At 35.9% G+C, this 21,405-nt stretch overlaps 2 protein-coding genes across 3 annotated transcripts; one reads left to right on the top strand and one right to left on the bottom strand.

Moving 5' to 3' along the window:
* Window positions 1-760: 760 nt before the first annotated feature.
* Window positions 761-11,050, top strand: LOC109206281. Of its 2 annotated transcripts, none has more exons than XM_019369092.1 (9): window positions 761-1,240; window positions 2,179-4,902; window positions 5,047-5,150; window positions 5,427-5,496; window positions 6,634-7,428; window positions 7,885-8,087; window positions 9,301-9,424; window positions 9,855-10,067; window positions 10,246-11,050. In XM_019369092.1, exons 1-9 carry the CDS (start codon window positions 1,079-1,081, stop codon window positions 10,387-10,389), a joined length of 4,539 nt encoding a protein of 1,512 aa, XP_019224637.1. In that variant the 5' UTR covers window positions 761-1,078; the 3' UTR covers window positions 10,390-11,050. The 2 variants fall into 2 exon arrangements, with proteins under 2 accessions (XP_019224637.1, XP_019224638.1); XM_019369093.1 differs by lacking the exon at window positions 761-1,240 and having other exon boundaries at window positions 2,203-2,292; window positions 2,370-4,902.
* Window positions 11,051-12,787: 1,737 nt separating this feature from the next.
* Window positions 12,788-15,315, bottom strand: LOC109206282 (probable WRKY transcription factor 56). The gene is made up of 2 exons (XM_019369094.1): window positions 14,743-15,315; window positions 12,788-13,182 (listed from the first exon to the last, which is right to left on the bottom strand). Exons 1-2 carry the CDS (start codon window positions 15,273-15,275, stop codon window positions 13,005-13,007), a joined length of 711 nt encoding a protein of 236 aa, XP_019224639.1. The 5' UTR covers window positions 15,276-15,315; the 3' UTR covers window positions 12,788-13,004.
* Between the last annotated feature and the right edge of the window lie 6,090 nt (window positions 15,316-21,405).

Here is a 21,405-nt window from a genome sequence, read left to right on the forward strand (position 1 = left end):
AATTTAGTTTTACTATTGATTTGTTATTTTACATTTTCGTCAAACACTTTAATAATTAGATTTCTATATTATATATACCACATATATTTATATAGCCATGCATAAGAGCAATTTATATATATACATACACATACGGTTTACAAGAAATTGCCCTAAATAAAAAAAATTAAAAAAAAAAAGCCCGGAAATAAAAAAAGCCCGTTAGGCCCGCTAAGCCTACGAGCCCGGCCCATTTAGCCCAGGACCATATGGGCTTAGGCCCGTCACGGGCTGGTCCTACCCGTTGAGCCCACGAAGCCCGGGACCGCGAAGCCCGGGACCGCCAGAGCCCGGGACCGCTAAGCCCGGGACCGTTTAGCCCGGCCCGTTTAGCCCATTTAGGCCCGGGCCCGGGACCACATACAGCCTTAACTAGGGATCCGAATTCCCTGCAGTGAGTAGATAGAGGACAAGTTTGTGGACTGTTTGTCTGTCAATAATGAACTCATATCTTTAAAACATGAATTTATCTCATAATAAAATGAATTTACCCAAGTCAAAATGTGTTAGTACACGCCACACGGTGGCACTAAATTTGGGATTTCTAAATTAGATAAAACTTTTAGTTCAATTATTTTATTTATAAATCAGTTCGATCTCCGAACGAGCTTGTGCACATATTTCAATTACAATCAAACAAATATAGGTTGAACAAACTCTCAATCACCTCAAAATTCTTCAATCATAATTTCACTTCCGAACAGTCATAAACATAATTTTTTCCTTAAAATAAGAGCAGGAAAATGAATCAGTGTGTGTGATCAACAGAAGAACTAATTGAATTAAAATTCGTCTATGAGTCCAATTAAGACATTTTGCCCCCTGGACTATCCAATAATGCCCAACCAAAATGGTGCTAAGAATTAAAAGTTCTTTTTATTAGAACAGTAGTTGACCATTGTAAAAAGTTCTGAGGTTAATTTGAGGGTGGTATTCTTTGTTAATTTTAATTACAATTACAGTCGGTATCATGCGAGAACTGCGAAACCCAAAATCTAATTAAAACATTGTGTAGCCTCAATTACAGAACATTCAGTCGATGAAGTGTAAATCCATAGCGTGTATATGGTCCGGTTCACCGCCGGTTCACAAAGTCACCGCCGTCGCGGCACTCAACAGTCCGTCCACTCTCTACACCGGCGGTTCCGATGGCTCCATCATCTGGTGGAATCTCTCCTCCTCCTCCTCAACCTCCAATCAGGTAAAAATCACTTTCGCCTCCTTTAAATTCTCAGGTATTCCCAACTGTAGCCAATACCTCAAATCTAGCATTTTTTAAATCTATTGCTCATATTTCAGCTCAATTACGACGTAGCTAATTACGATCTTCTTTACGCTTTATCGACTGAAATCACATTTATGTTCAATTACGAAGCAGTATTTGTTATTAGCTAATTGTGATATACTCTACGCTACATCTGTTGCTAATTACCACTTGTGCGCGATGTGCCATTTTGCTTCCGTAAGTTAAAGAAAAAAGATCTTTGATTGAGAATTTTTTAGCATATTCTTTCTGAACATTGCAACTTACGTTACTATTAGTGTCAGAGGCTGATTGGGAAACTTTATTGGTTCGGGATGCCACTGAACTACTGACGATTTGACTTACTGGGTTCCAAATTTAATATTTATACATATTTAGTAGATTTCTTAACATCTATACAGTGGCCGAACCCATAGCCTATACTGTACACCCGTCCTTGATTGGGTAGTTTTAGAATATCTTAATTTTTATTCTGTAAAATGAATTAATGTAGGTCCATTTTAGCTTTGTGAATTTTAAAAATTCTTTCTGAACATTGCAACTTATAGTACTTCTCCAGTAATTGTTTAAATATCTATATTTTATTACAAAAAATTAAACTAACAGTTTGCTTCCTTGAGCTAAACCAAGAGATCTTTTGATTATTACGCTGTTATTTTGAACATTGTACGATATAGGACGTTTCTCGCAACTCATTATATCTGCATTATTTTCAAGGAAATGAAGGAATAGCTGATTGAGCTAGTAAGTGAAAAGAGATGAGCAAATTTGGATTGTGGGAGTAAATCATTGTGATAATCTTTTCTTAGTTGTAGTGTTTGTTATGGTTTAAGTTTATAAGCTCTTCTTTTTTTCTTCTTTCTATTTTGGCTCAGGAAATCACACCGGTTGCCATGCTTTGTGGTCATGTTGCTCCGATCGCCGATCTAGGGATTTGTGTTCCTACTACAGTTTCGGGAGATGGGAAATTAGACGATTCAAATAATGCGGTATCAAATTCTAACTCATCTAACTGTGGTGCATTATTAAGTGCATGCACTGATGGTGTGTTGTGCATTTGGAGCAGAGCCAGTGGCCAATGCAGACGTAGAAGGAAAATGCCTCCCTGGGTGGGGACGCCATACCTAATTCGGCCATTTCCTGAAAATCGTAGATATGTATGTATTGCTTGTTGTTCCTTTGATCATGTTCATTTATCCGATCATCACTTGCCTGTTTCTATTGAGAAGGGTGAAACAATAGCAGATAGAGACCCACAACATGCTAAACCGTTAAAGTGCACAGTTGTTATTGTTGATACGTATACTCTTGGTATCGTCCAAACAGTTTTTCATGGGAGCTTATCCATTGGGCCTTTGAAATCTGTGGCTGTAATTTCGTCCTTTGGAGATGTATTGACGGAGTCAGTGATGATGGTTGATTCTTTTGGTAAGGCACAGTGTATACCAATATTGAAGGAGTGTGATTCAAGCACAGAAAGCATGACCTCCAAGAGTAGCTTGTTTGATGCAGGCAAAATGAATTGGGTAAATGGGTCAAATGACAGGGGACTTCTGGTGGCCTTTGCAAATCGTGGGCCCATTTTAGCTTTTGTATATGGTACATGCTGCATATTTAGTCAAGTAGAGGATGGAAGTGTCGTGGGAGAGATATCTTTCTCAGATGATCTGCTCTCTATTGAAGGCAAGTCGCACGTCATTGGTGGCATTTTTGTTGGAGATGATAACGATCTGTTTGATTCTGAAGATTCAGATGCCACATTCCTTGAAAAATTTGCTGTATGGAATGGTAAAGGTGCGGCCATAGTATACAGGATATGTTACTCAAGTAATATCTTCAAGTATGAGCCTTTTGCAGCTATCCCTGTCATTTGTCAGGAGTCTGGCATGAGCTTATCTATCTCCTTTGTGCAACTGAACAGCTTTCTTTTCCGCATTGAATCAATTTCTTTTCCTATCAACGAATTATTGATTTGGAAACCTCGTCTGACATGTTGGGTACTGCCTAAGCTGCAGGACAAAAATGAGATAAATTGTCAAGAATGCAGACTTTTAGGTGAAGGTAGAATATTTGATGATTGGACTCATAACCAGTATGCCTCTGAAAATGAGATTGTTGGGCAGGCTGTTGATATAGACACAGCAGGTGAGAAGGCCAAAATAACTTCCTCCCAAGATGCTGGTACTTGTTCTAAAGCTATTGATGAAAGGATATCAAACATCACTAAAAATGGAACTTATGAAAGAAAAGAGCTAGTGTCTTCTTCAATGGTTATTTCTGAAGAATATGTGCCTTTGGCTATTGTATATGGGTTCTATAACGGTGATATAAAAGTTGTTCGATTTGATATGTTCTTTGAAGGATTAGATTGTCATGGTCAAAATCCATATCCTGAGTCAAAAGCACCTGCCACTCAACATTATCTCTTGGGGCATACAGGCGCTGTACTGTGTTTGGCTGCACAGCGAGTGCTGATTAGATGTCAAGGAGGTAGCTACAGTTATGTTCTACTCTCAGGAAGTATGGATTGTACTGTCCGTGTATGGGATCTTGACTCTAGCAATCCCATGATTGTAATGCACCAACATGTTGCTCCAGTTCGCCAAATAATTCTTCCGCCATCTCAAACAGAATGTCCATGGAGTAATTGCTTCCTCTCTGTTGGGGAAGACTCATGTGTTGCCCTTTCTTCACTTGATACCATGCGTGTAGAGCGAATGTTCCCTGGCCACCCATATTATCCCGCAAAAGTTGTGTGGGATAGTAGAAGAGGATACGTAGCATGTCTGTGTCCAAACCAAACAGGAACATCTGATGCAGATGTTTTGTTCATTTGGGATGTAAAATCAGGTGCTCGTGAGCGGGTCCTTCGCGGAGCTGCTGCTCTCTCAATGTTTGAACATTTCTGCATAGGAATTGACAGAGATCTCCCTCATGGCAGTAGGATAAGTGGAAATACTTCGGCTTCCTCATTGCTTTTTCCTATTAGTGAAGAAACTAAGTATCCACCATCTCATTCACAAACTCTGGGAAAGGGTACTTCTTTATCAAATATATCTGTTAGTACAAGCGTGTCTGGAAGTACTACGGGATCTAATCAATCTGCATTGTTTGCCTTGCAAAGCAGAAAACAGCCTGTTAAAGGCTCTTGTCCTTTTCCTGGAGTTGCCGCTCTGTCTTTTGATCTCACGTCCTTGATGTCTCTATGTCAGACACATGAGTACTATAGAGCAGAGAGTTCCAATCCTGGTAAAAACCAAGTGAAAGAAATAAGGGTTGAGTCTCCCATTAAGAGGAGTGATTTCAGGGATCAGGAAAATGGAGTCCCTAATTCCAGTGATGAGAGAATCGATGATGAATTTGCTGGTACCTCCAATGAAGCTGCAAGAGGTCCTGAATGGATGTTCTTGCTTGAACAATGCCTGCTTCAGTTTAGCTTGTCTATTTTGCACGTGTGGAATGTGGACCCTGAACTCGATAAATTGCTAGTCACTGAAATGAAGCTAAAAAGACCGCAGAATCTTCTCGTAGCTTCTGGTCTCTTGGGGGATCGGGGGTCCTTGACTCTGACTTTTCCTGATTACACGTCAACTCTGGAGGTACGGTGATAATTAACTAGAGTTTACCTAGCTTTTGCTTGATATTTCTTCTCATTTACCAATTTCCCTCCCCTCTCCCCAAGAGAAAGAAAAAGAGCATTTCTCCTCACTTATTTGCCCCTAAGAAATTAAATTGACATACAGCTTTGGAAATCATCATCAGAGTACTGTGCAATGAGATCTCTAACGATGGTGTCCCTTGCCCAACATATGATTAGCTTGTCACATTCCTTTCAGGCAGCCAGCAGGTATGGTATTGCTGTGGCATACTTTCTGGTTACTATATGTCATTGCTCCCATCATGAAAAAGTAAAAGACACTCACATCGGCAACTTTTCTTACCATTTGTTGTGTCCTTACCGGGTTTATGCAACATGTTTTAGAGAAACGCCATGTCAAACTCGATCTACTGTCTGTGTCTGCATTACATAGATGTAGTGTCATCTGGCATTTCATTATTAGAAGCCTCATTTGCCTCCGAACTCTTATAACACTCCTTTCATTGTGTTATTTGTCTTTTCTAGTTCTTTGTCAGCATTTTACATGCGGAGCTTTGCTGAGAAAGTTTCTGATATAAAGCCTCCCCTGCTTCAGGTAACAAATCATCTGAATAGCGCTTTTTTTTTTTTCATTTTTTGGTGGGGTTGGGGGAGGGGGCAGGTCAAGATTCCTGATGAACTCGATTTTGGAGGCGGATATAGTCAAGATTCTTTTTTTAAGATCAAGATATAGTCAAGATTCTTTTTTCCTTCTTGAGGTACATGTGAAGATAAATGATTACCTTGATGTTAGGTTCTTTATTTTGTTGTGTGTGTTTGTGTGTGCATAACTACTCTGCTGCCCTTATCTAATAAGTAGTTCAGATAGCTGAATACCTTCCATGAGAGGCAAGAGATGCCGTCAGACTCCTTTTTTATAATTCTTTCTTCTGCACACTCATTTTTATACTCCATTTGGTTTTTCGTTAATTCTATGAGCAACTCATAATTATAGTGTAAGTGAAGTCCATCTGAAAGTCTGCCTGATTTATGAGGCAGGTCCCTTTGAATTTGCCTAAGTAATAGAAAGAAAAAATAATGGAAAGCTTGTCTGTGCTTTGCGTTTGTAATTGCAAGGTTCTTTATTCAAGGCTGATGACTGATACAAAATTATATTTCTTGGTTGTAAGCAACTCCACCTTCGACAATGTATGTACTCCTACAAATGCTACGCTACCATGCATCAGTAAAGCAGTGCTGCGAGAAGGTTTGTGATACACCATACTAATAGCTAAATCCTCCAAAACTCTACTAGTTAGACCCCACAAAAAAAAACCATTTGATTGTTTCTTCCTCTTTGTTGATACCGGCAAGTGATGTCTGCTGGTGTAGTGAGAGGACTCTTAGTACCTGCATACCCAAAAGAGGGGCTGGGTAAAAAACAAACATTTGATTTTCTTTCTTGCTCTCCCTTAACAGCAGGAAAGGAGTCTATCTATCTGCCTAGCTCTGGTAGTTCTCCCCGCGCTTATTGCCTAGGTTACGTGGCTGGTTGAGGTTATCGCTTTTGTGCCTTGGTGACTAGTCTGGGAACTTCTCAAGTACATTGTGCTATAACTCATGCCACACGGGTGGTGTTATTTTCTCTACTTGTTGCAACAGTTTGATACATTGATTCTTTAGGATGTGTAGTGTTTAACTAATAGATCTTGGCAAAGCTATTTCTTAATGGTTTGAAATCTCTGTTTTGAAGCTTTTGGTGAGCTTTTGGCAAGACGAGGCTGAGCATGTTAAGATGGCAGCCCGTTCCTTATTTCATTGTGCTGCTTCACGGGCTATACCATCTCCACTACGTCGGGATAATACAAGAGATAAAGAGAATGGAGTATCACCAAGTGGAAACCATGATGCAGTCTCCACAGAAGAACCCACCAACTGCTTGAAGGATGACAGTCAAATTGTCACCGAAGGGAACTCTGAGGATGAACAATCTGAAATAAGATCATGGCTAGAATCATTTGAAATGCAAGATTGGATTTCTTGTGTTGGGGGAACGAGCCAAGATGCAATGACATCCCATATCATTGTTGCTGCTGCATTGGCTGTTTGGTATCCTAGCCTTGTGAAACCAAATCTTGTTGTCTTGGCTGTTAATCCATTGGTGAAGTTGGTTATGGCGATGAATGAGAAATATAGCTCTACTGCTGCAGAAATTCTGGCAGAAGGGATGGAAAGCACATGGAAGGCAAGCATTGGTTCTGAAATACCGCGCCTGATCGGGGACATATTCTTCCAAATTGAGTGTGTCACTGGTTCATCCGCTAATACACCTTCCAAGAATCCATCTACATCTGTTATGATTCGTGATACTTTGGTTGGAATTCTTCTTCCAAGTTTAGCAATGGCTGATGTATTGGCCTTTCTGAATGTCATAGAAAGCCAGATCTGGTCAACTGCCTCTGATTCACCTGTTCATGTGGTATCCCTCATGACTATAGTTAGGGTTGCGCGTGGTTCTCCAAGAAACTTAGTTCAATATCTTGATAAGGTTTGTTCAGCTACTTCTTGATTGCTAAACTGAGTGGATTTTGAGATAAAGTACTAACTTGATGTATTAGTTGATGTTAGTTGTTACTGCTGTAGCATCGTACAATGTGGTGCTTTTATTGTGGTTTTACGTTATATTGTGGGAGTTTTCACTTTCCACTGTATGCTAGTATCAATATCTGCTTATCTACTGCACAACCTTGTCCCCATATGATACTTGATAGGCCCCAAAATCTGCAGCTATTAAAACTTGTTAACTGAGATTCTTGACGACTTAGCTATGTGCACATACGAAGTAGTAAATAAAAAATGGGTTGCAGACATATGTTATTTTTTTTTCTTTCCTTTTTGCTGTTTAGTGAATTTGATATTTACCACATAATAAGAAGACAACTGTGCGTCTAGCACTGAAGCATTTCTCAGATTTAGCATGTCTAACACCTAGATAGATCTGCAGGTGGTCACTTTCATTTTACAGACAATGGATCCTGGTAACTTAGTCATGCGAAGAACTTGCTTGCAAAATTCAATGGTGGCATTGAAGGAAATTGCACGCATATTCCCTATGGTGGCGCTAAATGATCCATTGACACGATTAGCTGTTGGAGATGCGATTGGAGAGATTAACAATGCAAGCATTCGGGTATATGACATGCAAAGGTTAGTGAACAATACAACTTAATATTCTGGCAGCCATATGAACAGCTTCTTTCCCTCTTTATTCTAGTAATCTTTAGTAACAAACATGCTGGAACGCAGAACTAGAACCTTGATTAAGCACCAATTTTAACTGCTTATGCTATATAATAATAAGGCTAATTGTTACAGGTTTCATTCTGCTCCATTGGACCTTATTATTGTCATTATTATTTGTTTGTGTTCGTCATGCAACTGAGAATACATGCAGTAAAGAACCTGCAGAATCAATTTTTTTGGCTACCATGCCAACATCCTTTTTGATTATTCATAAGAGGAAATGCAAAATAGTCTTTCATCATAAAAAAGAAAAGAGGAAATAGTCTTTCTGCCAACTGTTGCTCCTAAGAGAATGATATGAATCTGTAAAGGGAAGAACTGATATAGGAAAAGAGGGTCGATGAAGAAAATAATATAGTTATAACTACTTTGTAGTTCGGTGACACTCACTTGTCCAAACACAGAAAAAAGAGAAAGAAAAGCAGTCTGGTAATTGCCCTTTACTGTTAGGGTTGTTTGATAGCTCTTGCTTGTTTGGGGTAACTTTTCATCATTTAGATTTTTGTTTGTTTTAGGACTGGTTTTGTAATTTATATTTCTTCTTCCTTTTGAGTATCCTTGGTTGTCAATATTAAGCATACTATACTCGATTTTAGAGTTTTCTATTCTCATGAACTGTAGCTTTGTAAACCTTCCTTTTTTGAGATAAGTAGCTATAGCTTTGTAATTAATCCATGTCTTTTTGTAATTGATACTTTCTCCTTTGGCTTTCAAAGTTCTTTTTAAAAAGTTCAAGGCTTTGCTCTGTGCAATCCCAATTCAAGGCTTTCCCTTGGTTTCTCTCTAACAAAGTGCGTGAGGCGTCGGTTAGGCTCATGTCACAGGTTCGAACCCTGCCGCAGAAAAAAGCCTGATATTTACTTGGAGAAGGGTAAAGGGGCGCGGCCAACATCCCCCAAGTTTCACCTATGCGCCACTGGCCATCAGCGATTTCTCGGTTATAAGAAAAAAGACTTTAACATGAACCAAAGTAAATCTGTTCTTTCTCCACTCCTGGCCTTGTCAGGATCCGGGTTTTGGGGCCCTGTTTTTGATGATTAAGAGCACCTAGGTAATTTGAGATCTATTATTCATCTAATTGCTTGTAATATTGATTCTGTTTTAAACCCTAATGCAGCATCACAAAAATAAAAGTCTTAGATGCAAGTGGACCTCCAGGATTTCCCAGTTTGCTTGGAGGAGCTTCAGGAATGACTGTGACTACTGCAATATCAGCACTTAGCTTTTCACCGGATGGAGAGGTATAATACCTGATGAACTGTTTCATATGATCTTCCTCTTTAAGTTCATCATTGCAAAGTTGCCAATGTTATTGTGCAAGTTTTGTTGCATGAGTGGGTTTGTACTTTGTACTTTAGCAAATGGCCAATTAGGAGTTCCAGTCCCTACTAATAGAACTGCTGCATCCGAGTCACTACAAGAGATTTTTCTTCTTTTGTTAGAGATAGAGACATTTTCATTGTTTCATTAACTTGTTGCCCTCCTCTCCTGGTCCTACAAGAGTCAATGTAGACTGTAGAGTTTAAAGTTATTAGAAGGGCTGTAAACAGAACAAATGTGTAATGTTAGGCGTTTCGCATTGCATGTTTATTATCCACTTGATTGTGCACAATGATACCACCTTTGAAAGATTGCGTCCACAAGTTTTATACAATGTTGTTTTACTTGTAGGGGGTAGTTGCTTTTTCTGAGACTGGGATGATGATAAGATGGTGGTCCTACTCGTCGGGATCTGTGTGGTGGGAGAAACTGAGCAAGAATCTAGTTCATGTCCAGTGCACGAAACTGATTTTTGTCCCACCTTGGGAGGGATTCTCGCCTAATGCTAATAGATCAAGCATAATGGCAAGTGTATTCGGTAAAGATGGAGAAGCTAATCCAAAGGTATGCACTCCTGAGACAGTTCTTATAACCAGATGTTCTTATATTGAATAAGCGTTGTTTTGCACAGATTCTTATGGCTCCAAAGATGATTTGTGCAAGACAACTTTGGTTTTGTCAAATTCCAAAAATATATCTGCTTACATTGTCCTGTCTTATTTCTTGATTATCTTTCATGCAGGAGAACACCAATGCGTCGAATGAACTGGACAGATTTAAACAACTGCTTCATAATATTGATCTTTCTTACAGAATAGAATGGGTTGGTCAAAGAAAAATAAAACTCACCCAACATGGCCGTGATTTGTGCACTTTCCAACTATGACAGCCCTGTGCCACCTTACTAAAATTCCAAGTCTTAAATTTTCTATTGTAGTTTTGGCTTTCAGTGGTAGAGGTTTATTTTTACTGTAGTTCACATTGGTTGTTAACTGGAGCTGCTCAATATGCCTAGCTCTTGAGTTGATGTCTCACCAACATCTCTACCACAGTTTCAAACCTTTTGAACAGCATTTATGCTGAGAGGAAATACTGTTCAAAGCAGCCAGAACAGTCAGATGTGTGCACCAGTTTGCGTCGAGAAGCAGCACCAGCTTTCAGATTCAATGGTAATCATAACCTCTACGGATATACATGTCGATTTTCCATCAGAGACAAGTTTGTCCTTCCTTCGCTCCCCACTTTCATCTTCTGTTTGGGTTCTTGAGGGGGGGTGGGTTGGCACCATACAGGCGGGGCGATTATATTGTACATTCATGTCTTGTACAAGTAATTGAGTTCGAATATGTTGAAGTACTTACCTGCTTAGTAGTACAATTAGTACAAATGTATATCAATAGCTCTGAAGTCATAGTTTTTGTATATTTTCACTGATTGATCTTCATTGGTGTTGGGTGAGCTTTCCTTTCCAGCACCTCTACACGAAATAAAGTGAGATCTACAAACATGGAGACCTAATTCGGTTATCCGAGGTTTAACATTCTTTACATGTGCTATCTGTGAGTTGGTTGGTGTACTTTGTTTATGATTTCTAGAGCAGCTAGTCACTTTGAATAGGTGATAATTTTGTGAACAGAAAACACTTCCGTTCAGTTGCTTCAGAATTTTAAGGTGCATTATAAAGAGTCAATGTCTTTGATAATGCATAAAGAGATTTCAAAGTTAGAAGACTAGATTAGAAAAAGACTACAAAAAATGAAATAGCAAATCAAAGCTAATGAAAATGGAAGCAAAACCTATACCAAAGACTAAGCGCATTGTGATAGAACGGATCTTTTAAAGGGAAATTACCAGCTATGTCCATTTATAAGTAGCTCATTACAAAAATTGGCCAATTGATAAAATATTACTAATATTAGCCAAATTAGCCAATTAGCTATTTGTAGCAAAAAATATCAAATTTGTGCTTTGTTTTGAGTGGGTGTTATTAGAATAGATTGGGCACAACTTAAGGAGCTTGAATCTCAGTTTTGGAATGATTTGGTGAAGTTTTGAGGTGGTTTGAATTGAAAATTCGAAGTAAAAGCTGAACATGAAAAAAAAATGATATGTGTATCACACTGTGTATCATTTGTGTATCACTTATGTATCAATTGTGTATCACATGTATATCCATGTATACATGTCTGTGTGATACATGCGTGATACATGTTTGATACATGTGTCGCAGAAGACTTTTATGAACTCGATTTAATTACGAATTTTGATACAAAACCAGTCCAAATCACCTCCAATCTTCCTCAAATTTTGTATATTGACTTATCTATATATTTTCAATGAATTTCAACTATACCCATTGAAAAAGTTCCTTTTTTGTTTAGATTTTTGGAATATTGTATAGATTTTTGTATTTCATCACCTTATTTGCTACCCCGTCCATGAAATTTCCTTTCCGTCTTGTATCTAATGTTGCTAATCACGCTTAAAAATATGGAAGGTGATTTTGCATGTGATTCTTTGAGAGAAAGAACCCTATTATTTGGTTTTTCAATTTTTGTTGGCTAGTTTTGGTAAATCTATGACTAATGGCTAGAGGTTGGTAAGTTGAGATTTATTTGGGACATTTGTGTAAGTTTCCCATCTTTAAAAGGTTCAAATATTAAGTCCAAAGTGATTGTTTAAATCTCCCTCTTCATTCATTTGCAATATAATCAAAATTCAAGAATTTAAGTTCGAATTATAATTGGTTAAATCTCCAAACAAAAAAATAGTAAATGTTTTGAGAACAAATTGGTTGTTCTCCAAACTGATGGCAACAACAACGATATGCACAGTCTAATCCCACAAGTAGCGTCTGGAAAGTAATGTATACGTAGACCTTAAGCCTACCTTGTGAAGGTAGAGTGGTTATTTTCTATAGACTCACGGCTCAAGAAAAACATAATCACAAGAGTTTTGGAAAAGAAATAAGGTAGAGGAGAAGCTATATAAATGGAAAATAGTAACCACAACAAGATATAAGAGAACTGAAGCACCAAAAAACAATATGTAGTAATAGAATAGTACATGATGGCAGCTTAGATAATTGGAAAAGAAGGTCAATAAAATGGGGATGCCAAAGTGTCGAGGTCGAATTTCAATAATGCAAAGTAACAAGTGAAAACTTTGAAAAGGATAAACCACCATTCCCTAAGTCAGCTTAAAATATTAGAATCTCAGTAAAAGGAACATATAGTCAAGTAAATACACAACAAATTTACTAGAAATTCTTGTATTTTGCAGTTCTTCCATTCGTACATAAATACATAACATGGTAACATTAGTAATATATATCCTCATTTTATCGACTGTATGGTATTATAATTTACATTTCTATACAGAAGTGTACACTTTGACTTGCTATACGTATGATCAACACAATGAAACACCAACATATGTTACGTTAACTTTTCAATTTGAGACATTTAGATAATATCCCATTTAGTATAATTAATACATAATTTAAAATCTGGCGAAAAACTGAAGTTGTTTTAAAATTGGACTTAAGGTCTCCATCAGCTTTTCACAAGGATGGTTATGAATTCCTTCATAAGTTGTCACCACAATACTTGTATCCTTTGAAAGTCTTTGAATTTGCTTTTTCACATTGCATGTGTGATGTGTACATCGATAATAACTCCTGTTACCACAAAAAAAAAAAGAGTAGCGAATATTTTTACTATAAGGAAATAATGTTATATATAAAGATGCTGTTGAATTCAAAGTATGAGAATTAATTATTTCCAACATTGTTGTTAACGTAAGTTAATTATACATATGATCATATGAATAGCACTTGGACAAAGTTGTGACAATTTATAATGCTCATTCTTCATGAGAAGGTGAACAACCTAATTCTCATATGCTCATACAAATAAAAAAAATGCAAACATGGCTATAGATAAAATGTTAGTCTACATCAGTGGCGAAGCCAGAAATTTTTCTAAAGGTGTTCAGACTTGAAAAAGTAAAAAAAAAAAAATTCCAACAAAGGGTGTTCAATATATATTTTATATATCTAAAATGAATATTTTACTTATATATGCAGTGTAATTTTTCGTAATATTTCGACGAAGGTTGGTCAACTAACCACCCTTAGCAAAAGGTGGCGTCACCCCTGGTCTACATATAGTAAACTACTCGATTGTGATAAAATGATTTTATGATATTCTTATAAGCAGATCCAGGATTTGAAGCTTATGAATTCATTTAACGATTTTAAGGTATTATGTAATAATAATTCCTAATACATATATAAGGTCTAGGCAAAAGTTATTGGACGCATAGATTGTACTCTAAATCCGCCTACGGATATTCTCATATACTCATACAGAAAACAATAATGCAAACATGGCTAGATAGAGAAATTGTTAGTCTACATATAGTAAACTACTCGAATGTGATAAAATGATTAAAGATGATACCATGATAGAATGAACGGACATAAAAACCATATTCATTGTTTACGAAAAAAGATTTGCAAAACGAAATTAGATTTTCATAATATTGCAGACTCATATATGACTCTTCTTATGGGTTCATCCGTCAAGAGGAAAAGATAAAAATAGTTTTTAAAATAAAAATACTCCAGCATATTTTACTACCATCGGATTCATTTCATATACTCCGCTATATAGTTTATAAAGATTAAACACAAAGTATACAAGCATTTTGTAAGAAAATATTTTACATGTAACTAAAGAGACGTTCACACATGATGAGTTTACTATTTCATCTAATCTTTTTCTTGTTTGCATTTATATCTTTGATATTTTCACCCTAGTTAAGACTTAATTAATTCTTCAATATAAGTTACTATCACTTTATTAGTTACTCTTCAATTTCCAAACTAGTTTAGGTTAGTTGTATATATCATTTTTTTTGCACTCTTCAACTTTCGGATGGTTCATCATAATTATACTAGTAGTTAATACTTAATTGTACGTTGTTCATCACTATTTTAATTTACAGTCAAATTTCTCTATAACATTCATATTTGTTCTGATTTTTTTTTGACTATTATATAAATGTTGTTATATATAGAGAACATATATTATAACGTATCATATAATCTAGTTCCATAAAAATACCGGCTCTTATAATGACCGATTGTTATATGTTGTGATGCTAGCTGTTATAGAAAAGTCTAACTATATATATATACACGCATAAAAATAAATTTGCATGAATACATGCTTACCTTGGATGAGAGCTATTCTTGACAGCTTTCTGACCATATTTTCTCCACTTAAATCCATCATCAAGAATATCCTCAGTGCTCCTCGTATGAAATGCAATCCTAGGTGGTACATATTTTCTCTTCCTGAACTTTCCTTTGTCTCTACAGTATCCATCGTGTTGTTGTTGTTGATGTTGTTGTTGCTGTTGTTGTTGTTGTTCGCCTTCCATCATAATATTTCTAGGAGTTATCGACATGTTTGGCATAGTTGTTGGCTCATTATTATTATTAACGGGGGCAGTCCGGTGCACGAAATATTCTGTGTCAATACCACTAGTAGTGGAACTCGAAAAAAGCCCGGCCCAATCAATATTATCGCAACCAACTTGAGAGTTATTAGGCAGTGGCAAATGATTATTCAACATAGAAGTATTAGGTTGCATGAAGAAGTTGGCCGGAGATAGATCGGTTGATAGTAAAGGTGGCGGCGGAATAGGCGGAGGTGGCGGTGGCGGTTCTTCGCCGGCGTTTATGGACGTTGAAGTATAATGCATTTGATTAAAAAAAAAAAAAAGTGATGAGATCAAGATTTGGAAGAATGTTAGAAAAGAACTTATGTTTGAAATTTATAGATGAAAGTAGGTGATAGGCGTTGGACAGTATATGGTCTTAAATTAGGGTAAGGAGAATAGTGAGAAGAGAAGGAAAATGGCTTGTACCCTTTGATAAAAGCCAACTACATTTTACCTACTAAATCAGTTCAACTGCCTTATTAGAAAAGGTAGACGTGCCCAAAACTTGTTATTACCACCAAAGCACGTTGTGTTATAACTCTAGCTCTCATTATCTTGATTTTCTTTTATTTTTGTTTTAACTCTTACCCTTTAATTGGTTAATTGTGAAGAATATATGCAGATCAATTTTAGGCAGGAAAGAGGCATAGTGAAACGTTAGAAGCTAACTTGAAAAATATATTTGTAACTGTTTATTTATAGAGTTGGGCTAATCGTGTAGTTCAAAATTTGTACTATGCCCGAATTGTTTCTCCCTGTAATTCCGATAGCTCTTCGTCACACACGAGGGAGCTCCTTAAAAGGAAATTTTGCAATTTGCCAAAGGCATGAACACTCTGGTAAATTTATATGCAAATACATGTCACGTTTCTATTGATTTAGTATAAATATTTGATGTGGACAAATTTTTACCAAACCGCTTCTCTTTTTAGGTTAATTTTTATTTGCAATTCAGACAGTATTACTATGTCATAATCCGTATATATGCCACCATATAAAACTTGTATCACTTCACATACTAAAATTTCAAAAAAAATATTCAACTTACTTGTATTCAAAGTTTGAAACTAAATCGAGCAAATTATTTTTAAATTAATGGACGAATTAAAGAACGGTAAAGGGCCAAATATATTTATGTACTGTGAGAAGAAGTTCAAATATATCCTTCGTTATACTTTGGGTCCAAATATACCATTGCCATAATACTATTCGTTTAAATATACCCATCTTCCGTTAAGTTTGTCCAAGGTGAACATCCAATCCTCCGTGACACTGACATTTGATGAGGTGGATGCCACATGACATGCCACCTCAGTGCCCCTATTCCATATATAAAAGACTAAAATTTGAAATACAATATTTTCATGGTAGCGCTAATGGTGACAATAATGGTACTGGAGGGGAACAAAATTTTAGTGGTTGAAAAAATAGAAGGGAAGGATAAAATGGGTTGCAGCGCTGAGGTGACAAGCCATGTGACATCCACCTCATCAAATGTCAGTGCCACGTAGGATTGGATGTCCACTTTGGACAAACTTAACAGAAAAGGGATATATTTGAACCAATAGTATAACGAAAGGGATATATTTGGACTCAAAGTGTATATAACGAGGGATAAATTTAAACCTTTTTTCTGATAGTAGACGGATATATTTGACCATTTTCCGATTAAAGTATATGTATATACCATGCTAAGTTTCACCAATGTTTTGCATGTGCAATTTACGTATATAGCTTTATTTTGATTCTTATTTAGAAATTTGATTTCTAGCATGCCTTATTTTGCGCATTTGAAAATGAAGGATCACTTTGTGGCGGAGGCGTAGTTGAGAGGTTATTATGGATGATTTTTGGCTGAATCGGTAAAGATACAGAAGGTGTAATGATTTTGTTTAACAACTAATCCATTCAAGTACTCTTAGAAGCAGTGCCTTAAGTTGAGGTTGTTTAGAGAAATGATGGATAACTTTTCTGCTTCAACAATCAACGAGTAGGTTTCACGAATTATCATATAATTATGATTTTTTTTTTACCATAGTCATATAAATTTATTATCTCACACAACAATTATATAACTATGACTCTTTTTCACGAAAGTCATATAACTATATTTTCTCACACAAAAATCATAAAACTTTTACTAACTCACACAAAAATCATAGTGGTTGAAAAATACAATTTTCACTAGTATTTTCTTATTTTGTGGTTTTTATTTTTTATTTTCAGTCAAATAAATTAATCCAATTAAAATAGAGATGATCCAACCCGACATGGCCCACCCGACCCAATACTCATATATATAAATTAAAACAACACTAAAAGTGAATCGTAAATCCTTCAAAACATGGTACTTCTATCATTTATTTTTCTTTTCAAGATTTTTATCCAAATTGATGGCATTTTTATTTCAAGTGCTCTCTAATTATACTTTTTATTTTTTTTTATTTTTTTGTCACATTCTTATACATTCCGAACTAAGTTTTTTCTGGGGAAAGAGTTCACTTTTCGTATTATTTTAACTTGCATATATGGTTATTTGGTCAGGCTGGGTTGGGTCATTCCTATTATAAGAGAAAAATATAAAATTAAAAGACCGGTTGAAACTAACTGTATTTGCTAGCCAAAATATATACAGAATATGTATATTATATGTATAAACTACACACACACACACACACACACACACACACATATATATATATATATATATATATATATATATATATATATATATAATATTTTAACGACTATTATTTTTGAAAGGGCTAAAAATATAATCATATTTCTCCAATTTTAATTCGGAAATTATTTATTAGACCAAAAATAAAAAATAAAAATAAAAACGTAAAATAAGGAAATAGTAACGGAAAATTTATTTTCCGACTACTATGATTTTTATATGAGTTAATGAAAGTTTTATGATTTTTGTATGAGAAAATAAAGTTATGTGACTTTTATGAAGGAAAAAAAAAAAGCACAGTTATATGATTTTTGTGTGAGAAAACAAAGTTATCTGACTTTGGTGAAAAAATGTCATAGTTATGTGACCATTTGTGAAATTTACCTAACAATCAACAGACTAAAACTAGACAATGTAATTACACATATCACGTGCATTTTTTTTTAAATGCTCTATTAAAAACAATAAATACATGATAAGTGTTATTCTTTCTGCGTAAACTTTACGTTCATTTATCTCTATTTAGTTAAATAAAAATCTATCTTAATAAAATAAACCATAATATTTCGAGTACTAGAATTAATATATACCTTAAAAGTGCTTAAAAAGAACCCAAATCCCCAGACTCAAATTGGTTAAATTGTATGTTGAATTATAATGTTCGGCGAAAAATTATAATTTGAACTATAATGAGCTCTAATGAATCAAACGTTATACCGTAGGTTCAACGAGCTAACTGGATGGTTTAATGTGTCTCCAAAATTATCTTTTGGACCAAAAAATGGGATTGCTCAATAGAGGGACTAAAAGTGCAAAATCCCAATTAATTGTATTCTAGTAGTCAAGCCATGCAAACTACCTTCGCCTAATTAATGCTACCCTCAGCATTTTTACCAGACTTTATCTGGTCAATTATGGTGCTTTTGTTAAATCAATGGATAATTAAAAAATGACCCATAAAGTGACCATTTCAATATTTACGCAATTATTCGCGACCATAATTCTCAATTTTAATTACTCGTATTTTCTCATACTTTTTTTTCGCTTCAAAAAAGTAAGATTTCTGTTAACGTAATAAAATTGACCAGGAGAGCTCAGATGATGCAGATTTAGATATCTTAACTGTTACATCTAGCGGTATTGAATGAAAGAAGCAACATGCAGGGGCGGAGCTACGACTCTATTTACAGATTCGGCAGGCCCCAATAGTTTTGGCTAGAATTTATATTTGTATTTAAAAAATCACTTAATATGCACAAATAATTTATCTAAAATCCAGTAAGCTACTTTTTCTAGAATTAATATGTATAGATCCATGATTCTTTTTTTCATACTTTACTACTTAATTAGTATCAAAAAAGTCGTTGAGACTAAGTTTGTCCAATGCATTTTCGTTTATCAAATCTTCTTGGGATAGATGCAGTTTGAAAGAAAATAATATTGGATAATTCACAAAAATCCAGAGGAAGATGAAAGCTAAATCAAACAAGCAAAGGAAGCAACGTGGAAATTTGTTCAACTCCATACCATTCCCCATTTCCCCTCGCTATCTTCGTCCTGCAGCTATTTATACTTTTTTTTTAATCAATAAGAAGCTTAGTAATTGATGATCAACAATATTAATTAATTTGTTTAACCATAACCGTCGTCCAACTTACCATTTTATCTTTTCCCTATTGTTAGTTGATCACGCCCAACTATGCCTTATAAAAAGGACAATGCGGTCGTTGCAAATATAATCCGGTTTACAAGTCCGGAGTCGAATACCACAGAGAACTAAGGTTTAGCTACAGCTGTTCACTATCACCAAGAAGACAAGCTTGAACAATTCCTAACTTATAGATATTAAGATTCTTGTGTTTAACTAATTAACTAACAAATTAAAATAGTAAATTAACAACTAACGATACTGAGGGTTAGAGAAAAGATTAAGGAGGTCTAGAGTTATGATTTACCCTATTGTCGGAATCCTTCCCGCTATGTCTTCTATAATTTCGCCTAAGTATTCTCTACCGATCATGAGCACTCTTATTACCATAACTCTCTCCCGAGTAATTACGACAATTTACTAGACGCACTCTCCCGAGCTACGCTAGCTGGCTTCTAATACAGCTCACTTCAGATCACACCCAAGGCTTCGTTATCCCTAATCCCACCTTTAAACCCTCGGTTATTGATCCCTCATATACTCTGGGAGTGGTGTTGTTCAACAATTACCTAAATATGCACTCTCTCCCAAGTTATGCATACTAAATAGGCACAGCTAATTGAGAGCTCTTCAATCAACCAGAACATAAACGCAGTTGAACAAATAGAGAAAAGCTATGGCTCAATTATATAAAAACATAACAAGAATTTATCCTACAAAAGGTTCTATCAAAACTCTAGATAACAAATTAGCTATTCATAATAGTATGTAAAACTACAATACTAAAAGTCATAACCAACAATAAAAAATAGGAAGAGGAAGGAAAAAACTCGTAGAAGAATTCTCCGCCTTGCTCCCAATGTGTTTTTGCCTCCAAGGGTGTTGTCTAACCCTAAAGTAGTGTCTCTCCGCCTCCTTAGGTCTAATTTGTGTCCAAAATATTTCCCCTCCTCTTCAAAATAGGTTTAGGACCCCTTTTATACAAGTTGGAATAGTGTAGGGCCGAAATAAAACTTGTCCCGGGCGAAATAGGACTTCTTTTTGACGCCTGGAGGGGGCGCGGCCGCGGTCAAAACGCGGTAGGACCGCGGCCTGACAAGCTCTCTGATTTCTGCCGCGGTCAATTCCGCGGTCGCGGTTTCGACCGCGTTTTTCTCCCTGTTCCGTTTGGAATTTGGAAAAACGTAAAACATGAAAGTTGTAGCCCCTTGAATTAGCTTTGCAACCACATATTGTGGAGCCCAAATGGAGTTCTGAGCAAAAAGTTATGTCTATTTTACTAGACAGTGAGCAATATGCCTCCTTAAGTCTTCGTTCGTACTTAATTATCAAATTTGACCCCCGAACACGATCCCGGATTAATTCCTTGAGCTTTTACTCAGACTTCAAAGCTTCAAATCATTTAAATTCATTCCATAACATCTATATAGCTCGGAACCACACCTACAAGGCATAAAACACACATTTAGTGCAAAACACTAGCGATTAAAGCGCAAACTCAATTAAAATGCAGTAAATTCGAGTGTAATAAGCGACTAAAATATGCAATTATAACCTATCATCATTAGTATAGCACATACAAGTTATTTACTCCAGCATAATCATATAATATGGGAATTTCATAGATCGAAGTTTAGATAGGTATGTAAACATAATTCTTCCGGTTCTCATTAAAGGGAAATACTTATCGTTCGTTCTAGTTCATTATTCGATTTAGTAACATCTTTCTCTTTTCCTTTTTGGTAATGTCTAGGCGTTCACCCATTAATTTCATCATTCGGCCACTTTGCCTCTTCTATGTTTTTACCATGTAATTTCCCAAAAGTTTTAAGTAAAATTTTTGAGTGCAACATGTGATTGTGATATAATATGATATGGGGTCCAATATTGGGTAAACCAAGAATTGGAATAGGCCTCACTCTTGGACCTAACTCAACTCTAGCTCATGAGTTAGAATTGTCCAAAACCATATAAAAACACCATCTCAACACGACAAATTTTGGGATCCTCTTTTGTTGGGGGGATTTGCATCTATACGCAGTTTTTGGGTCACAATTTAACTT

The sequence above is a fragment of the Nicotiana attenuata genome, unplaced genomic scaffold, assembly GCF_001879085.1.
Source record: "Nicotiana attenuata strain UT unplaced genomic scaffold, NIATTr2, whole genome shotgun sequence".
NCBI lineage: Eukaryota > Viridiplantae > Streptophyta > Magnoliopsida > Solanales > Solanaceae > Nicotiana > Nicotiana attenuata.